The 21,474-nt window shown below is 34.6% G+C and overlaps 1 protein-coding gene across 9 annotated transcripts in view; it reads left to right on the top strand.

Moving 5' to 3' along the window:
* Window positions 1-21,474, top strand: part of RELCH (RAB11 binding and LisH domain, coiled-coil and HEAT repeat containing) — a 120,987-nt gene that overhangs the window by 82,288 nt on the left and 17,225 nt on the right. For 3 of the 9 annotated variants that reach the window (XM_058438286.1, XM_032152114.2, XM_058438285.1), the window contains 8 exons: window positions 563-642; window positions 1,105-1,206; window positions 5,707-5,813; window positions 7,103-7,202; window positions 11,481-11,563; window positions 12,353-12,416; window positions 13,994-14,132; window positions 18,980-19,096. In XM_058438286.1, coding sequence (XP_058294269.1) covers window positions 563-642; window positions 1,105-1,206; window positions 5,707-5,813; window positions 7,103-7,202; window positions 11,481-11,563; window positions 12,353-12,416; window positions 13,994-14,132; window positions 18,980-19,096 — 792 coding nt within the window. Of the gene's footprint in view, window positions 1-562; window positions 643-1,104; window positions 1,207-5,706; window positions 5,814-7,102; window positions 7,203-11,480; window positions 11,564-12,066; window positions 12,150-12,352; window positions 12,417-13,993; window positions 14,133-18,979; window positions 19,097-21,474 lie in introns of those variants that run through there. The other 6 variants (XM_032152119.2, XM_032152117.2, XM_032152116.2 and 3 more) reach the window with 4 other exon arrangements.

Raw genomic sequence — 21,474 nt, 5'->3', positions numbered from 1 at the left:
CACACAACTGTGGTTGCATGCTTTCCCTTTTATCTTGGCTTTACTTAGCATGATTCCTTCCCCCTCCATGAAAATAATCAGGGCTCTGTCTGGCCGAAAACCCTATTGAGGATGCAGGAGGGGCTCAGGAAATCAGGCTAGTACTGAAAACTACCTCGTATCTCAAAATAGATCAAATAACATATATCTGTGTGCTTTTAGGTGAGTGCGTTTACATTTTACTAAACTGAAAATTGAAAGCATAAAAATTTTGGACAACCTGCCTATAGGGACACTTAGAAGACTTTCAAGAAGAAAGTTCTGATTTCCAATTATGGAAATCAAGAGTATACCATCTCATTTGGGTCATTTGCCATTTATCAGAAATGTTTATGCTAGTGGCTCTTCAAGAAACACTAAGTTGTATTTTACAACCACCAATAAACATGTGTTTTTCAAAGTAATGATAATATTTACTTGTAACCTAGTAAACAGTTGTAATTTTAAATATAATCGCATTATGATTTTTTTCTTTACACTTAAAATATACTTACGTTTTTTTTAATTATTTTAATAATTTTAGATTCCTCAGCAGGAAATGGGGTCCTCACTAAAGCTACAGTCCCCATTTATGCAACAGGAGTCCTTACGTGTTATATTCAGGTAAGGGAAAAATTCATACTCTCCAGTAAAAGGCTTTCCATTTAGAAAAATGCCTAGTATTGTGTCTTCTTAATGTAAGTGACATTGCTACCAATAAAGAAAAACAATTTACTTATTTTATTCAATAAATAATTCATAATGGATTGCATATTTGAATAATAAGGGCCTGAGTAAAACCTCAGTTGAACAAATAAATTTAGAGATTATGAGCTTTTTGTATTTTGTTAGAAGTGTTAGATTGTACTTACTTAGCAGAGTTTCTTTGTGTTCCATGATAAGTTTTTCATAAATAAGTGACAAGCAGAACACATGTTAGGTGAACTAAGCTACAACGCACTGTAGAACACTATACCTTATCATTTTTAGCTAAGTACTTTTTAATAATGCAGGTTGAGTATCCCTTATCTCAAATGCTTAGGATGAAAGTGTTTTCAGATTTCGGATTTTTTTTTTTTTTTTCAGATAAAGGAGTATTTGCATATACATAATGAGATATCTTGGGAATGGGACCCAAGTCTAAACACAAAATGTGTTTCATATACACATTATACACATAGCCTGAAGGTAATTTTATACAATATTTTAAATAATTTTGTGCATGAAACAGTTTGTGTACATTGAACCATCAGAAAGCAAAGGAGTTGCTGTCTCAGCCACCTATGTGGACAATCTGGTTAGTTGGCATCACGATCATCATTCCTGACTTAGCATTTATATGCTACCAATAAGCAATCATTTTCTTATGCTTTTTCACATGTAAGTACTTAACAATAAGAAAATATGACATATCATCAATACAGCGAAAAAATAATGTGCTCAGGGTAACAAAGCACGGTAGCATCACCAGAATACCTGTATCAGCTGTTAAACAACAGCCACAGCAAATGATGACAGGCTTTCACACACAGTATCAGTTTGGTACTCACAAAGTTTCAAATTTTAGAGCATTCTGGATTTTCAGATTAGGGATGCTTAACCTGTACTTTATTTTTCTTAATTGTTACTGCATAACAAACTACCCCAAAACATAATGGTCTATTATAACTGTTTCATTTGCTCATGATTCTGAAATCTGGGCCTCACTCAGCCTTCTCCTCTTCTGCTGTTCTTGCTGGCAGTCACTTCTGTTGCTGCAGTAAGTGGGTTAGCTGAAGGGGTCTCTACATAAGTCTCAGGACCTCTCTCTGTCTCCACATGGCTTCTGAAGCAGCAGAGCCAGACTTACCACGTGGTGGCTAACGCCTCCCAAGAATGAAAAGGCAGAATCTGCTAGGTTAAGGCTTAGGCCTGGAATTAGCACAACATGGTTTCTACTGTAGTCCCTTGCTAAATAAGTCACAGGGGCAGCTCAATTCAAGCAAAAGTAGGGAAGTAAGCCAGGGTGTGAACCAGGAGGTGTGGTTCATTGATGGCCACCGATGTAACAGGCTGCCACACTCTACTTAACATTGTTTTAAGTAAATAATATGTGATGTGTCTCAAAGCATAGTAGTAATTTTTAAGTATGAGGCAGTCCCACCAGTAAGGTTTCCGGAAATACTGACTCGGGATAAAGTACTTTTAGAAGTTAGAATGTAAGAATGAAGAAGGAATACCTTTTCCAATGGTTTCCTGAATTTTTACCCACTACTAACTTATTTATTTTGCTCTTTAAATTCAAAGTACAGCAATTCATATTTATTGTACTCTTCTTTCTTTTTTTTTATTTTTATTATTATACTTTAAGTTCTAGGGTACATGTGCACAACGTTCAAGTTTGTTACATCGGTATACATGTGCCATGTTGGTTTGCTGCACCCGTTAACTCGTCATTTACATTAGGTATTTCTCCTAATGCTGTTCCTCCCCCTACCCCCCACCCCACGACAGACCTCGGGGTGTGATGTTCCCCGCCTTGTGTCCAAGTGTTCTCATTGTTCAATTCCCACCTATGAGTGAGAACATGCGGTGTTTGGTTTTCTGTCCTTGTGATAGTTTGCTCAGCATGATGGTTTCCAGCTGCATCCATGGTGTATATGTGCCACATTTCCTTAATCCAGTCTATCATTGATGAACATTTGGGTTGGTTCCAAGTCTTTGCTATTGTGAATAATGCCGCAATAAACATACGTGTGCATGTGTCTTTATAGTAGTATGATTTATAATCCTTTGGGTATATACCCAGTAATGAGATGGCTGGGTCAAATGGTATTTCTAGTTCTAGATCCTTGAGGAATCGCCACACTGTCTTCCACAATGGTTGAACTAGTTTACAGTCCCACCAATGGTGTAAAAGCATTCCTATTTCTCCACATCCTCTCTAGCACCTGTTTTTCCTGACTTTTTTAATGATTGCCATTCTAACTGGTGTGAGATGGTATCTCATTGTGGTTTTGATTTGCATTTCTCTGATGACCAGTGATGGTGAGCATTTTTCATATGTCTATTGGCTGCATAAATGTCTTCTTTTGAGAAGTGTCTGTTTATACCCTTCACACACTTTTTGATGGGGTTGTTTGTTTTTTTCTTGTAAATTTGTTTGAGTTCTTTGTAGATTCTGGATAATAGCCCTTTGTCAGATGAGTAGATTGCAAAAATTTTCTCCCATTCTGTAGGTTGCCTGTTCACTCTGATGGTAGTTTCTTTTGCTGTGCAGAAGCTTTTTAGTTTAATTAGATCCCATTTGTCTATTTTGGCTTTTGTTGTCCCTGCTTTTGGTGTTTTAGACATGAAGTCCTTGCCCATGCCTATATCCTGAATGGTATTGCCTATGTTTTCTTCTAGGGTTTTTATGGTTTTAGGTCTAACGTTTAAGTGTTTAACATCTTGACTTAATTTTTGTATAAGGTGTAAGGAAGGGATCCAGTTTCCACTTTCTACACATGGCTAGCCAGTTTTCCCAGCACCATTTATTAAATAGGGAATCCTTTCCCCATTTCTTGTTTTTATCAGGTTTGTCAAAGATCAGATGGTTGTAGATGTGTGGTGTTATTTCTGAGGCTTCTGTTCTGTCCCATTGGTCTATGTATCTGTTTTGGTAGCAGTTATTATACTCTTCTTTCAAGATAAATTTGAATCATCCTATAGTATTAAAATACAGTTATACGGTATCACATATTACCTTGCAATAGAAGTTACAGCTCTGTTAAAGTGGCACAGTATCCTTTTAAATTTTTCTTTTCTACACTAGTTTCTAATACTACCCTGATATGGATACTTTTCTGTTTGTAAAAGATTTTAAGTCATGTATGTTAATAAATTGTCTCTATTGTTCATAAATTTGTGGAGATCAAAGATATTAAGTCCTAACAGTGCCAGACACAACAGTATGCCTACCATTCTCCTCTTTAACTTTGGAAAGTGTCCTGGTATAATGTGTGATGTCAGTATTTTATTCTCTCTCTTTTTCACCCTCTTGAAGTTTTGTTAATATTTTTATTTTGACCATAAATAACATTTTAAATCATAATAATTAAATGCCAAGAACAAGGTTTGGCTCGTAGTAGGCCCTCAGAATGGATCTGTTGAATAAATGAATAAGGGGCATTTCTTTTGAGTCATTATGAAGTCTAAATATGTTATTCATATCTGTAAAGAGATAAGAACTTTTCAGCTTATTACAAAATAAATAGTATATTGAGGTAGCAATCACAGATTGCCAGTTTTTCTTGTTTTAGAAAGTTATGTGCTTTTAGGAAGCACATACCAGCAGTTAATGTTTATCTCACTAAACAAAAATTTTTGTTAGGGTAAATTACATTAAACAAAAATTATCTTGAATCCAATATATAAGCAGTATTACTTGTTTTGAGATTCCAAAAATGATAAATAAGATTATAGTAAATTTTTAAAAATTGAAAGAATTCATACTTACATAGAAGTCTTATTTTATAGCTCTTATTTCACATTTAGGTTTTTCTCAGATTTCCAGCTTGTTTTCCAAAGTTATGTCTATTTTGTATTTGAAATAGTAGGCAACTCAAAATGGGTGAAATCACCATTCCAGCATTGTTCTGATGCTGATTTGTCAGTTAAACTGCGTGTCCTAAAACTGTTATATTCATCCTTTTTTCATGTTAACCATTACTTTTGTCAATCCTTATCTCTACTTCATTCTAAACTAACCTGATAATGTAGCAAAAAAAAAAAGGGGGGGTAGGTGGTAATCCAGTCTTCCTCATGGATCTATTAATACATTCAGAAGCTATTTACTGTTGACCTCCTGTGTCCCTAATGTCGACTTGACTTTATTATGTATTTATTTTCTGGCAGACTATCAGATTCCCTTCCCATATACATTTAGGTTAATTTAACATACAACGTTTTTTTTTTTACTCTCTTAATTTAGCAGGTTTTCTTTTTCTAACATATTTTCTGATTATGAAAGTAATAATAGTTAGGTGAAAAAAGTTTGAAAAATACAGATTATTTTTTAATCAAGGTGTGCATCTGTTTCTTAAAAGAACACAGTAGTCTGTATTTTACCAAGTGTGCAGTGTTCACCACTAGGATATTGCAAAGATAATTCCTTAGAAATCAATTTTCTACTATTTTTTCTACAAGGGGGTAACTATTCTAGTAGTTTGTATTATATAGAGCAAAAATTTATGGGAACTAAAATTTGTAAGGTAAATTTCAATAAAAGATTATACCTTTTAATGTTCTAAATCAGGACCAACCATCCAAACTTTTACAGTGATGGAAATAATTTACAGCTGAGTTGTCCAATCAGATAGGCACTTGCCACGTGTGTCTATTAAGCCTCTGCACTGTACCCAGTTTGACTAAGGAACTGAATCTTTCACTTTACATAATTTCTTATTTAAATTTAAATATAAGTAGCCACATGTGGCTAGTGGCTACTACTATATTAGACCACAGGTCTAAATTAAAGTATCAGGATAGTCTGTCTTCATACCATTCTGATGATAGATATGCTTAATAAATATCTTTTAACTAAAATAGCTTCCAAATTTGGATATTTTCCCCTTATTTGGTAACATTCTCTAATTATAGATAGGTAAATATGGTATTTAGTTCTACTTGATTGTTTGGAAATTCAGTATCAGTATTTTTCCTCTGTAGGAAGAAGACCGAAAACTGTTAGTTGGATTCTTAGAAGATGTAATGACGCTGCTTTCATTATCTCATGCTCCTCTTGATAGCCTGAAGGCTTCTTTCGTGGAATTAGGGTAAGAAATAACAGCTTATAGTTTGCTAAAAGGCATATAAAGTTTTTCAATTGGGTTTATAGAGTACATATTTTAAGTCTAAAAGAGTTGACATGCACACCAATTCTCTTGGTTTTGAAACTTAAGGGTTTTTTTGTGTATTTTAGTTTGTTTCTTGGTTTTGCTTATTTGTTCATTCTTAATATTTTGTAATCAATACATTGTAATTTAAAAAGTAGGGGAAAGGGTGCAGACATATGTTCTCTTTGAAGCAGTTGGAGAAATAAAATCAAGCACAGATTTTGAAGAAAATTTAGTTTCCCAGAACTGAAAAAGGAGCCCCAAGTGAAAGCCAGCTTCTTTGGCTCCTATTTTCACTCTGTTTGATTTGCTTAGTCCTGCTCATCATCACATCATCTGGCTGCTAAAATAATTTTATCTCAGTCTTTATTGAAAACACACTCATGCATTTGTTAATAATACCACCTTTCATTTGCATAGGCTTCACAGCCAACATACCCTTCCATGTAGATGGTTTGAGTTGATTTTATTTGATTCTACAACAACCATGTGACATACTTAGGACATGTACTGCTTCCCCAATTTTTATAGATGCAGAAACCAAGACCCACAGAAGTTGTAACTTACCCACTTGACTCTTAGTCCAGTGGTCTTTCCTTTTTCCTCATGGAGAAATTTGTTTCTTCATAATTTTAACTTGCGTGCTATTAAAAAGAGTGGAATTATCTGTCACAATTGTGAATTCTTAGAGAAGTTACAAGTGTGATTTCTGAATATGCTAAAAGATTGTGGTTGTATAAGGAAGGTGACATCTTTTTCAGAGAATCTTAGTTGTTTGTTTGTATGTTTTTTGAGATGGAGTCTTGCTCTATCACCAGGCTGGAGTGCAGTGGTGCAATCTCAGCTCACTGCAACCTCTGCCTCCTGTGTTCAAGCAATTCTCCTGCCTCAGCCTCCTGAGTAGCTGGGACTACAGGTGCGCACCACCATGCCCAGCTAATTTTCGTATTTTTAGTAGAGACAGGGTTTCACCATGTTAGCCAGGATGGTCTCGATCTCTTGACCTCGTGATCTGCCCACCTTATCCTCTCAAAGTGCTGGGATTACAGGCATGAGCCACTGCGCCTAGCCGAGAATCTTAGTTGTAACCTATCTAACCAAACAAAGTAATTCCATATGTTCTGCAAATATTGTTATCATTAATATTCCTTATAAATATCGTGTTTTTCAGTACACCAGTAAGGGACTGTGGCTCTCAATTTTAACACTGTTTCTTTTTTTTCTTCTAGTGCAAACCCAGCCTACCATGAGTTACTATTAACTGTTTTGTGGTATGGTGTTGTCCATACTTCAGCACTCGTGAGGTGTACTGCTGCTAGAATGTTTGAGGTATGTCAACACATGCCTCTGTTGGTTTCAATTATGATTTTTTTTTTTTGAGAAGAAGAAGGGAATTTTTTTAAATAAAAAAAGGCTTTGCATATCATGTTATGTTGATATATATTTTATGGCTTTGAACAGTGTCTAGTTGTGTACTGTGTGATGGGGCAGAAATTTAGCTTTAACATATTTAAAAATGTTTTCTTGCCTTACTGGTTCCTTGAATGTTATTCAATTATCACTTTTATTTCTCAAACTATCTTTTAAATCTTATTTTAATTTCTAACTTATATAAATCTTTCTGACTATACTTTTCGATTTACTGAGGTAAATACTAAAATAAACTGAAACAACGTAGGATATCTTTCAACTTGTAAAATGTAGTTGAATTTATCAGTAGCATTAGAAAATCAATTATTGCAATTATGGAAATGTTTATTTTATTGGTTACTCCTACTTCACTATTCCCTAACATTTCATATGTAGAATAACATCCCAATACATTAACCGCCCATAGAGTTGTAAAAGAGGAGACCAGATAATTTACCTAAATTGTATTAAATTGCTACCTACCCAAGTTAAGTATGAAATTGAAATAACTATCTTTTGTACCCATCATATAGCAGATTATGTCATAGCCCTAGTACGTGTGTAGACGGGGAGCAGTGAGGTTGAGGTTTAGAACTTTATTTGAGCACTAAAATTGGTTTACTGTTTCTTAGTGATTTCCAGTCTTGCAATAAATCTAGGCTGCCTTGGTTCAGTTTCCATCTCTGCTACCTAGTGACTTTGTAAATTACTTGGACAAGGTTGAGCCTCTCTGTACCTTAGTTTCCTCATGTACAAAAGAAAGTTGATAACAAAAAGTATCTGTCTCAAAGGATTTTTGTTAATATTAAACTAATTAATGCTTGTAAAGCCCTTAAAACAGTCTCTGGAACATAATAAGTGCTTATATGTTTACTGTCATTATCATTATTTTTTTCATCCATGCTATTACTTCACAAAATATGTGATAGTAATAGGGAACATATACTTATCCAAACTAAAATTGCCCCAATATTCATGTGTTTCTTAAAATACCTAAACATTTATTTCTATAAAAAGAATTGGGTAATTCAAATCTTGCCGAATATCAGAATTTCTCCACAATTTAAGATAAATTGCAATTGGAGATGGGGTACTGATATATTTAAAATATATGCTTTCTAAAATTTTCAAATATGTAAATTAGATTTGTGAATTCAAGAAAATTCCATTGTTATCAGGAAGTTGAAAATTCTCCATCCATGTTATTCCCTTAGTTATCATACAGAAGCAACTTTTAAAAAGCCGTAATCAGGTTTTTTGTGAAGATGAATGCCAAAGTCACTATTTGGTTTTATGTCTAGTACAAGTTCCTTCTGGATATAAATTGTTTTGATTATTCAGTATGCTGAAAAGGGGGCATTACCATGAAAGAAAAGTCAGTCATCAGTCTCTCCTCCCCCCAAAAAGAAAAAAGTATCTTTTTAAATGAAGAGCTATTTCTTTAATATACTCTCTTCCTGTGATTTTATTCTAAGCTCATAAAAGCTATTTCTTTTTCTTAAATCTTTCATCTCTAAAATGTGAGTGTGCACTGGTGAATCATACCATATAAATGAAAATAAGTAAATAAAATGCATCCTCCCTTTTTATTTGTTTTGAGGCTTTTTGCTTGTTTTGTTTGGTTTTCTGCCGTCTTATATGTGGCTTATGTCTGGTTTTGGTTTCTCTGTTTGCTGTCAGTGCTGGTCTGGAAACTATATCTATCTATGCTTAAGCAGTTTTCAGTGTCCTCTCAGGTTGTTGATGAACTTCTGGATCTTGTTTGAGATACTGTTTCAATGTTTTCCAAATTCATTAATGATACATTTCAATGCGCATGTCAGAAAAAGTTATCAGTAAGAGAAATTAAAGTTCCTCTTTTGTCAGTGGTTCTTATTTGAACAAAATTGTATTAAAAGAATAATGGGTCATAAGATTTATTTTGATACCAGTGCTTTATAATTTAGAATTATGCCTGCTTACCCTAAAAAAGTTAATTCAAAATAAAAACATAAAAAAACACATTCTCTTTTTAAAAGGTAAGACCAGAAAGAAAAGAAAATGAGAAATGAGAAGAAAATGAGAAATGCATATACCAGGAACCTAATAAGATATGGTCACTGAAATTCACTAATAAATTTAGGTTAATTTTTAGACAGCAGGGCAAAAAGAGGGAACCCAATCAATCATATTATTCCCATTGTTAAATAAGGGAATATAAATTACTTTTTGAAGTAGCAAATTAATAAAATTATTTTATAAGAGGAATTTATCATGTGTTATAATAAATTTCCCAAAAGATGCAGAAAAGAACTTCATATATATTTTCATCATAAGGAAACTGAGCATGTAACATTAGAACACAACTCAAAGAAGTCATGGATTTTAAGTCAGATGGGACAGAGTTCCTTTGCAGGCCGTACAACTTAGACTTGGACAAGTTACTTCCCTAAGCCTCAGTTTCTTCATCTGTTAAAATATTGATGATATTTGTACTTACTTCATCAAGTGAAAAGATCAAATGATATATTGTGTTAAAGTGTATAACAATTGATAGCTCTTAAATGTACTTTGTGATTTTCTAGCTTAGTAAAGAAATTGAACTTAAAAACCCTACACCAATGAAAAATTAATTTGTCCCCTACATTATCTTCTTTTTTAATGCTTTTGACAGACTCAAGGTAGCAGAAATTTCAAGATGCTGATTCAAATCTAAGCAATCTTACTTATAAAATGATACAGAGAAGAAAGTTTTATTTAACAATATTTGAACTTCCTTGTCCTATTTCTTTCTATCCAATATCTGTAATGTTTAAGATATTGAAAGTTCTTTGTCATTTTATTCCTGGTTAATTATCTTTTTTATAAAAATTATTTCAGAATATTGAAGTAGATTCTAAAATGAATCAATTGGTAAATGGTGAAAAATCATTGCAAAATTAAGAATCTTCACGTAAAGTGAGTTACTTTCTCTGATGTGTTATATAGGAGGAATACCTTCACATATGCACACAATGGTAGATTTTTGTTACTAAAAATTCTGTGACATCTTTGATCTTCTGTGAGGACTAAGTACTAGTTACTAGGTAAACAGATTGGTGAGCATTTAGGATTAATATGTGCTTACATTCTGAAATTGAGAAAGGGATTGCCCTTCTCGGTTGAACTCATAAAATTCAGTAATATTTATCAAACAAAATGTATACGGCTCAGTATTGTTCTCTTGTATTGCAATTTAGCATTGGTTGCTAAATGAATTGTTTTGTGATTAGATTATAGAGATCTAGTTCTACTCTTTTTTATTTTAAATTTTATTTGAATTTATAAGAAATCTAAAACAAAGACCTATTTGGATATTAACTAAAGTTTTTTAAATTAGATCATTTCTTCCAAACATATTACAAATCATACATTCTTGCAGTAATCAAAATAATTAAACTCTCATTTCTTGAATGCCTGTTTGTCAGGCACAGTATTTAGGTATGTTATTTGCAAATTCATAGCACAACAGCCCTTTGAGGTAGATAATAATATCACCATTTTCAGATGAGAAAACTTGCGCTTCAAGAGATTATGGAAAATACTATATATCTAAGACCACACGGCTTATATGTGGAGAACTGGCGTCTGAACCCAGATCTGATTCCCAAGTGTAATACTTTCCAATAGGCAGCCTTATATCTCTGTACCTCAAAAGAGAAAGCTATATTATTTAAAAGGTTAGGAATTTTCCTATATGGTTTTAAAATACACTTGCTATAGCACAATAATAAGTGGTTTAGTAGTGGTTGCTACTCTTGTGAGTTTAGTTTAAAAACAGCCCAGTTTGTACCCTGTTGGTCATAATAAAAGCATACCACCCTTACTTTGAGAATTTTAACCATAGAGCACAATATGTGTCAAAGAAGCTAAAAAAGTATTCTTTTCAGTTGCATTTTGATGGACATTGAAATTGCTTAGACTCTTTGACCAAAAGTACAAACTGCTGTTGACAAAATCTGTTTTCGTGGACGCTAGGCTACTTAAGCTTTATTTTCCTCCTAAGCATTCTCTGCCTTTGTAAAGCACTTTAGAAGCAGTATTTGCTTAGCTTCTAATTTTGGTTTTGCTTTTGTGTTTTCTCTCTTTCTCTTGGTTGTTCCTTCCTTCTTCCCGTGGCACACTGTGTTTGCTCTTTCCGTGCATCACCTGTGAATACCCCCTGTGCTGACCAATCAGCTGTTGGTGAAGGGGGTGAATGAAACTCTGGTAGCTCAGAGGGTTGTTCCTGCTCTCATTACTCTCTCCAGTGACCCTGAAATGTAAGTGTCATCCCTGCCTTTTATATTCAGCATCCCTTTCAAAATGTGCCTGTCAAGAAATAACCATCAGCTCTTAAATGTATTGAAGAATCTCTTTAAATTAATAATATTGGATTATGCTGATTTGATTTTAAACTTTATCATATTATTCTTTATATATCATGGTTCTTTTTAAATAAACCCTCACCATAAGTGTAATTTGGAGGCCATGTATTGAAAAAATATATTAGTAATATTAGTACTCAATAAATACTTCCAGAACCTAAAATATGCTGATGGACTGTTTCTTTCAAGCCAAGAAGGGATGCTCTCCTAATCTCACTAACAGGTTGTTACCAGTAAGTGTAGTAGCATGAACCAATGGCCTAACATTTTAATGTCTCGTGTGGATGACTAAACCAAGAAAGGCCAATGAGTCTGCCTGCCCATCCTCAGTCACAGCTAACCCAGTTCTTATTCCAGTTTACCAAACCATTTTTTATTGCATGTTGACTGGTTTACAGCTGACTCTTCGAGGCATGAGTGAAGCGTTAGTTGACAAGCGGGTTGCTCCGGCCCTTGTTACCTTGTCCAGTGATCCTGAATTGTGAGTTTCACAGACTGCGACCTTAAGTTATCCTGTCTGTCTTTTTGAGCATTCTTCTTGGTCTGCTTTTTTAAAATTTATTTAATTTGTCATTGCTAGAGACTAATACAGTATATTTACCTTGTACTTACTTTAATATACATTTTAATAATACTCGTTGTTCATCTCAAAGCTTCAGTTTCTTTCTGTTTTAATTCTAACAGCTCTGTCAGGATTGCCACAATTCCAGCCTTTGGCACTATTATGGAAACAGTAATTCAAAGAGAGGTAGGAATAATTGAAATTTATTTATGTCTGTGTAATACTGATGTGATCATGATACATGTATCTGGTGGTAGGCTGCAGGGAGCATCTTACCTTTTATTTTGTGCCCTATTTAGTTATAGGCCAGAGGAGGATCTCACGGTGTGAAAACATGGTAGCCTAACCAAGGTATATTTCCATATCCTAAGGAAATCTCTAGTCTTTCCTCTCAGTCAGAACATTAAGTATAGGCCAAGCTTTCAGGGATGTCCGAGGGAGAGAATATAGTCATGGATTTTTAGTTTCTCTTTCTGATTGGGCCAGTAAAGCCCCTTCCTCTTCCCTCGTTTCTACTTATCACTAGAGACAGAAACTAAAAACCCCGGCTTCAGGCTGCTAAAAGCCTTAAAACAAAATAGAACAACAACAAAATAAGGTGTATTGGACAAGCTTGCTAGATGTTCTATTGTAAGCTGAGCTTGATATTGCAGTTTTGAATAATCCTTCAAATCAGGTCTAGTTCCAAAGCCTTCTATTATCCAGTAGGCTTCTGGCCAATCTACATAAATTCTTGATTGCCAGTTTTGCACAGATTTGAGGACTGTTTTCCCAGATAACATTAGGAACACAAATGTATCTCAGTTATAAATGAAGGCAAGAGGGCACTTGTATTCTGATAACTGTGTCATTGATATGAAGCTGTAAAAGTCAGTTAGTAGACTGGTATCCTCTTGTTGCAGAGTAGATCTCTGGGCAGACCCTCTGTCATGCCTGTTTCAGGAGACCACCAAGGTCTTCCTTCTTAAAGGCGTATTTTGATTCTGAAACTGATTTCAAGTTTTTTAGATTCTATTTGCAACACTAACTATAAGACACTTCTCAAAATTGGTATCAGATTTTTATTTCTTTGTTATATTGGATATGTCTTATACAAATGAAAAAACCCTGTAGATTAGAACATAAATTATTTGTGGACATATTACCCAAAAGAAAAAAGTTTTAATAAAACTCTTTTGTCATATAGATTTTTTATAACAAAAACTAAAGTTTTGTTAGCTACAGAATGTTTTCCATTTTTTCACTTATATATTTCACTGGTGAAGCCACAGAGGAAAAGCACATCATTCTGCAAAGCTTGCAGTCTTGGCAGAATTTCAACATGTTCTCAAATCCTAAAATAAAAATGTCTTTTAGGGAAATGTGAGTAAGATGTAAGTCATTAATGACTCATTGCTTTCAGAAGGTGAATAATTGGGTAACTTACAGTGTGATTTGTTTTAAGAATTATAATTTAGATACAAAATAATCATAAACTTACCTATTTTTCCCTAAATATGGTGGGATTTTTTTTCTTTTGTTGTTATAATTTGTTCAGGAATATTTGTATTTTTTAATTAAGAATTTATAAGGATAAGCAAAAGTAGGAAACCTTCTCTGAGCCAAAAGATTAAATAACTATTTATTTAATTCCAAATTTCTACTGTCATTGGACTATAGGTTGCTTTAATCCACTGCTGTAAGTCATGTTTAATGTGTGTCTTTAACAACACTACTCAGTGTTCAATATTCTATGAAATGACTGTACAATATCCAATTTTAAGTTGCTGGAAAGAGTGAAAATGCAGTTGGCTTCTTTCCTGGAAGATCCTCAGTATCAAGACCAACATTCTTTGCATACAGAGATCATAAAAACATTTGGTAGAGTTGGCCCTAACGCAGAACCCAGGTTCCGAGATGAGTGTAAGTTGCATTTTTCTACCTTTTTCCTGAATTGTAATATAAGATCAAAGCTAGACACTCCTCTGAGGCCTTGTCATGTATTAAAATTTTGGTGCATTTGTCATGTATTAAAGCCTTGTGTACTGAAAGCCTCGTGTACTTTTGTGTACTGAAAGCTGAACATGAAACAAGTTAGTTATTGTGAGTTAATCAGTATTGATATTAGTGGATGGTTTTGTTTTATTTTGTTTTGAGACAGTCTCGCCCTGTCACCCAGGCTGGAGTGCAATGGCATGATCTCAGCTCACTGCAACCTCTGCCTCCTGGGTACAAGTGATTCTCCTGCCTCAGCCTCCCGAGTAGTTGGGATTAGAGGTGCCCACCACCACACCCGGCTAATTTTTGTATTTTTAGTAGAGACGGGGTTTTGCCATGTTGGTCAGGCTGGTCTCGAACTCCTGACCTCAGGTGATCTGCCTGCCTCAGCCTCCCAAAGTGTTGGGATTACAGGCGTGAGCCACCGCGCCTGCCCTAGTGGATGGTCTTATACTATATACTGATTGCTGTAAGACATATGAAGAGTAACACAAACTTAATTTCAAGTTATTTTAGAAATATTTCTTAATAACTAATTGCTAAATACTATGCTGCCTTAGAGTTTATATTTTATTTTTAAGGAAATTTTTGTGTGTTTCTAGACATGTTCTTATGAAAAATAGACATTTCTTCCACCTAGCATGCCATTCAGCATGATACATAACTTTGTTTTAATTCATAGCTTGTTGATCTGCCTTTTTTCTCTAGATTTTACAGAGTCTCTTTTACTGTGGGCGTCAACATTTATGGCCACAATTTCTTTGGATAGCATCAAAGCATGAAGAAATTATGACTCCAAAAGCATATCAGTTATCATAGCTCTTTTATTTTTAGGAATTTGACGTGCTCTAGAGAGGGCCACAAGTTGGGTCACTTAAATCAGCTTAGTTTCTAGTACATTATTTTATTCTCCAGCAGACTGTTAACATATCCAGGCTGGCATATGACTCTAAGATAAGAGTCATCAACAAAAAATACTAAGTCAGGATTTGGACTGCAGTGTCCAAAAAAATCGGTTGAAGGCATGCACGCTGATGAAGCTATAGAAACACAGTCATGACATTTTTTTTCACTGGGTAAGTGTCTTTATAATTAGCCAACTAACAGAAGAAAGTTGATATTTTAGTTAGCACTAGGGATAGTTCCACATGTTGCAGTGTCAAATTTACAGGTGATTCCCTTAGGTAGGAACTCTGAAGGTGCTTTGACTTTTCGAGGCTGTAGTTGCTCTGAGGCAAGGAGACTAACTCTTGGCTGCTGGATTAAAGGATAGGCTCAACAGGCAATGGGTCTTTGGTGTGTGCCATGTTGTCAAATTAAATGGGTATTTGGTATGTTGTCATGTTAAACGGGTCTTTGGTGTGTGCAATGTTTTTGCATTAAATGGGTCCTTGCTGTGTGCCGTGTCGTATAGTTAAAACTTTTCTAGAGCATGATCTGACCTTTCTGTGTACATTCAAAAGAAAGACTCATGATAATCTGGGAAGAATCCATCTGGATTCTTATAGGATCTGCTCCAATTATTTTGTTGATTCTTCGGAATCTTTTTCAGTAATTCTGGGACTATAGTTATTTTTCAAATTAAACATAGTGTCAATATCTTAATTTCTCTGTCTAGAATTTTCAAGAATATCTAAAAATAACCCTTCCATTTTATTTGACAGTTTTTATTGTAGAGTAGATACCTACCTATCAAATTTGTAGGAGTTGTACAAGAGGAAAAAATGAATTTTCTTCTCATAATGGCCCCCGAATAACAATTAAAGGTTGTTTTGGGAACAGATTGAGGTGAGAAATTCCCACTGCTTGAATAGTTCTAGTAAACCATTATCCTTGAAGCCTCCTGCAACTTACTGTGTACCCACAAGTATGTCTTATACAGTCTTCTTTCACATTTTGGTACAACCAGATTTATCTTAAAGATAAAAATTAGCCTTTTTCCCCCTTTGTACTTACTTCCCAGTCAAGTGGCTTCTCTTTTGCTTTAGAACTTACCCTGAGGAATTTAGTACTCCATATTAATAAGATAAATATTGAAGTAGAACCTGTATGAAGAATGCCATAGTGTTATTCCTAAGTATTTATAGACAATTGGCTTTGGGAGTTTGGAGGATGGACAGAGAATCTCTGGGTGGTAATGTCTCTTTTGGAGTGGCATTTTGGGTATTTAGGTATTTGCCCCTCTGTTTCTTGGCTAATAGGGGACATTAGTTCTTTCAGTGGCCCTTATTCTTTCCCAATTATTAGTTATCACAGGACCTTTGGTCTTGTTTTTATTTTTAGGAACCAGTTGTTTTATCTGGAACACCATAGGGTTGTTTTTTGTTTTCAGCTATTTTACTTAGTAAGGCTCTCTGAAAATATTCAGTCGTATACTGGAGATTTTCTAAAGTGGCAGTTTTCCATTTCTGATTTTTTTCCCCTAAGTTCCTTGTTTGAGGTCTGGGCCCATTTATTCAAACAAACAAACAAACAAACAAAAACAGGACAAGATTCCCTTTATGACTATTGGATCTACCCCAGAATATTTTTTGAACGTTTTCTGAAATACAGTTTTTTTGTTTGTTTGTTTGTTGTTTTTGAGGCAGAGTCTCGCTCTGTCACCCAGGCTGGAGCGCAGTGGCGCCATCTCGGCTCACTGCAACCTGCGCCTCCCTGGTTCAAGTGATTCTCCTGCCTCAGCTTCCCGAGTAGCTGGGATTACAGGCACGCGCCACCACATCTGGCTAATTTTTTGCAAAATACGGTTTTATAAAATCTCCTATTATCCTTTTTTCATTTACAATTTTAAATCTTTGTTCAATCTGCCCTAAAGAAAAAGGCTTCTGCAGTGACCTTATGTTATGTATTTCCTCTTTTTCTTTCCCACTGAAGGTCAGTTTTAGAATTAGCCTGTCTAAGTCAGGCATGGTGCCACGTGTCTATAGTCCCAGCTACTCAGGAAGCTGAGGTGAGAGGATCACTTGAGGCCAGGAGTTCAACACCAGCCTGAGCAACATATAGCAAGACCAAGTCCCTACAGAAGATTTTTAAAAATTAGCTAGGCATGGTGGCACATATCTGTAGTCCATCAGCTCGGGAGGCCAAGGCAGGAAGATAACTTGAGTCCAAGTGTTCGAGGCTGTGGTGCACTATGATTGCACTTGTGAATAGTCATTGCATTCCAGCCCAAGCAACAAAGCAAGACCCCATCTCTTAATAAAAAAGAAAGAATGATATCCATCTGGGTTATTATTAAATCATCTCCTGGTCCTTCATCTCCTACTGCTTTTAACCATCTGTCTACATCTGAGGGGTTAACAGTTAAATGAATTAATTAATACATATGTGGTATCCCAGGACAATATGTGTGTAGTGAAATCTGAATTCTGTAGTAAAGCTCTGTCTGTCTTCCTGAAAATTAGGAAGATCCTTAATTAGAGCCTTTAACTTCCTTGAGACTACAGTTTAAATGAACTTCTATAGATTTGTCTTCTAGTCAAGCAATTTTAAGGGGATATTATGCAGGGTGATTGTTGCGTTTCTGAGAAAAATCTTGTAAAAAGGTCAGAGACTCTGGAGAAGATGGAATAAAGGAACCATATATGAATAGATAAAGCGCAAGAATGATAAGTTTCTGAAGGTTTTGGCAGAAATGAGCTAGTGAGTCTTAGAGAGAGACTTAGAGTCACTATTTTGTTGAGGCCTCAGCATGCCAATTAATGAAGCTTTCAATTGAACGTTTGGAGTTTTTGTTTCCTAATTTGTTCTAGAGCTCCTCATAAATACACTGTTATTAATTTTGACAAGTCAAAAGGTCCCCTAAAAATGATCATTGTTATTTTGAGTTTTTGTGGGGTTTTACTAAGCTAAGCATGAAAGTTGTGATTATTGCCCCAGCTTATTTAGGATGCAGGAGTTTTTCCAGCAGAAGATTATGACTTTTATATACGCAAACTCAGTGCAAACAAGAAAGAGGTCACTAAGTTGGTCAGCAGTTGATGCTTATGAGTGGTGTTTTGTGATCCTCAACCAAGCAGAGACTAGATTGGTCTTGTGATTAACAATTTAACAATCACTGACCCTGAAGCCATTTCTTCAAAGAGCCCTGGTTTTAGTGGGAAATGGTATCCAGAAAACACAATCTTAGGCTCTAGAGGTGCTCATTGCTACTGAATTGGTTTTTGTTTCTTGGACCATTGCTTTTATTTAGCAGTAGGTTGAAATTTTATGTTACTCTTTGAGGGTATTAAACTCATTGAATAACTTGAAAACTCAGCCGCCAGTGCTGTTTGACACTGGTCTTTGCTAAGAATTTGAGAAACTAAAGCTAATAATAGTATTCTGAAGGAGTGAAATAATAGGTTGTTGAAAAAGAATATACTCTATTTTGATGTAATAGCAATGGTAATATTTTATTTTTATGAAGAAACTTACCTGCAAGTGTAAATAATACAAGAAGTAGGTTGTTTATAATTATTTGGGCTTCATTTTTCAAACTGGGAAACTGAATTATAGTGAGGCCAAATAATCTATATACATCCTCATAATTAGGTAATAGTGACAGTACTACAATTTGTTTCTCCCAAATGCCAGATCACTTTTTATTTTGAAAAACTACTTTCTTCCCTAGTTAAGAAAAAGCAAGTATCAGATATGGGTAATCTTTTGAAGTCATTCAGAATTAAAATGAAATTTCATAAATTAAAGTGATAAATTATTGTTAAAGTGTGTCAGGGTTTTGTATGCATGTTTTGGATAAAAATTTAACCCTTTCTTTTTTCTGTTTTCAGTTGTTATACCACATTTGCATAAGTTAGCCTTGGTGAACAACTTACAGATTGTGGATTCTAAAAGACTGGACATTGCTACGCATCTTTTTGAAGCCTACAGTGCACTTTCCTGTTGTTGTATCCTTGCTTTATTAAGGTGTATCTACATTTATGTAACCAATCTTAGAGTGGAACTTGGTTGTTAAAGATTGAAAAGTAGAACTTCTTTTCTTCAACTTACATAAGAATTGTAGAAAATTGAAGATTTTATTTATCTCACTCCACTTCTTCTTCTAGCCGTCTCATAATTTTAAAAGATAATTTTAAGTCCTCTGTGCTTTTATGTTCTATAGTTTTGAGAATTTTGATGAAGTTCTTAACCTGAAGTTTATATTTATATTAGTTAGCTACATAACTGAGCAAGAAATAAAGGACAGAAAGAATTACAGCTGAGACTTCTGTTAATCAAAAGGAAGCCTTGTATATATGGCTTGGCATTTAGGTTTTTCAGTGAATGTTTAACTCTCAGTATCCAGTGGAATATTATGAATATCTCTTAGAGAGATATCACACATTGGACAAGTACAGGGCCAACAAAGCTAATGATCTCCAGTGATTGTAGAACTGGGAGAAAACTTAGAGATCATGTAGGTCCACCTCAGTGACTGTAAATGATTAAACTAAAGCTTAAAGACATGAATGGCTTCTGTTTTTTATAGTTAAAAGCAAAACTGTGACTGGAACAAAGAACTTTAGCCATTCTGTTAAATGTTCTCTTTACTATCCTATGCCTATAAGATAAAACTAAGAAGGAAGTAAAGATAACGATGGGCAAAGTGAACTCCCAACTTTTAGGCTCTTTTATTTAAAAGGCAGAAGGGTTGAAGAAAGGGGAAATGAGAGATTGAAAAAAGAGTGAAAGGCTAAATACTAAAGTACATGCTAAACAAAAAACAGAGAACAAAGGAAGAGTTTCAGGATGATTATATGTGGTTCACATTGTTATATACCAGTTTGATGTAATAAGCAACATGAACAGGTAATTTTCAATGAGATAAATATGCCATAAAATATTACTAACAGTCATTGACACTGGATTCTGGACGAGAATGTACCAATAAGAAGTTATTTTTGTTCAGGATAAATCAAATAGAGAAAGTAGAAAAGTAGAGCTATCTGTGAAGTAGCTATGTGTCTTTGGAAATACTAAAACTGAAAGTTGGATGCATGGTTCAGAGCAGTTTATGTTGGAAATCTATTAAAAATGGCCTAATCTTGAGGAGGATATGAGCCATGTTTTTTAAAATATAGATGGCACCATATTTTAATAATTTAATAATTTTGTAACCTCAACTATTCATGTCTTCTATAAGTTTAGTTCCACTAAAAGCAGAACTTATCATTCTTGATTTCTTGTTGGCATTTTCAACTTAGGGAAGATAGAGGAAGCAAAAAGAGGAACTGATATTCTGAATTAGCAAGTAAGAATTCTTTAGTACTGGAGAAGTGATAGGACCCTTGCAAGAAAGCAACAGTGGCGCATCGCAGAGTTTGTATCTCAGAGAAAGAAAACATTGGTGTGTTTAATTGGACTTTGTGAAAGTAATATTTAAAACTTACACAAAACATTATGTATAATCTTATATAGCAGAGAGTTTCTAAAGGAATATGCCTCAAGGAAAATGGGAAAGTTAAAAGATCCAAATGTTTGGCTCTGTAAAACCAAATTTTCCAAGTAGGGAAGGCAGTGGTTTCCAAAAGGCATAGAAATCTATATAAAAGGAATATTATTGTGTGTTTAGATATGCATAGAATATCACTAGAGTAAATACAGTAAAAAGGCTACATACCAATACGGTAAGGGGAAGAACTATCTTAACAACAGTCCCTGTTCAAGTACTAAAAGTGTTACTTCTACATGAGTCAGAACTTGTACTTGAGTCAACAGTGCTGCGGCCCCTAATAAAATCACGTTGTTCTAATCTGTTCTGCTCCATTGTATTCTAAGCTGATCAGAAGAGTGCTTCTTTTAGCCTACCATCATGTTTTAAACAGACATTAGAAAAACTATAGTGTATAACATTTTTGCATAATAATAAGCCAAGAAGACATGTTTAAGGAAAGTTTGAAGGAATTTAGGAATGTTTAACCTGGAGAAGAGATGGCTGGGGGATGAAAAGATATTTTAAAGGTTTTTAGGTAGAAGGATGATGAGGCACACTGTGCAGCTAAGGTACAGAGCTAACACTAACAAGCACAGATAACAGAGGCTGATTTCATTTATAAGAAAAAGTTCCTAATTGAGCTATCTAAAATGCAGTGATCTCCCTTAATAAACTGAGAATCTTCTTTCATCGTTAGCAGTCAGAGGCTAACCATCATTCACCAGTCAGGTAAAGGTGGTTCCTAATATCTGATGGAACTAATTACCTTTAACTTTCAAATCCTTGAGAAAGATTGATCCATAGGGAAAAGGTAGGTCCCCAACAGTGAGTAGAAAGAGGAAAAGAAAAGTG

The sequence above is a fragment of the Hylobates moloch genome, unplaced genomic scaffold, assembly GCF_009828535.3.
Source record: "Hylobates moloch isolate HMO894 unplaced genomic scaffold, HMol_V3 SCAFFOLD_5, whole genome shotgun sequence".
NCBI classification, from domain to species: Eukaryota; Metazoa; Chordata; class Mammalia; order Primates; family Hylobatidae; genus Hylobates; species Hylobates moloch.
This window is presented reverse-complemented; position numbering and strand designations above follow the sequence as displayed.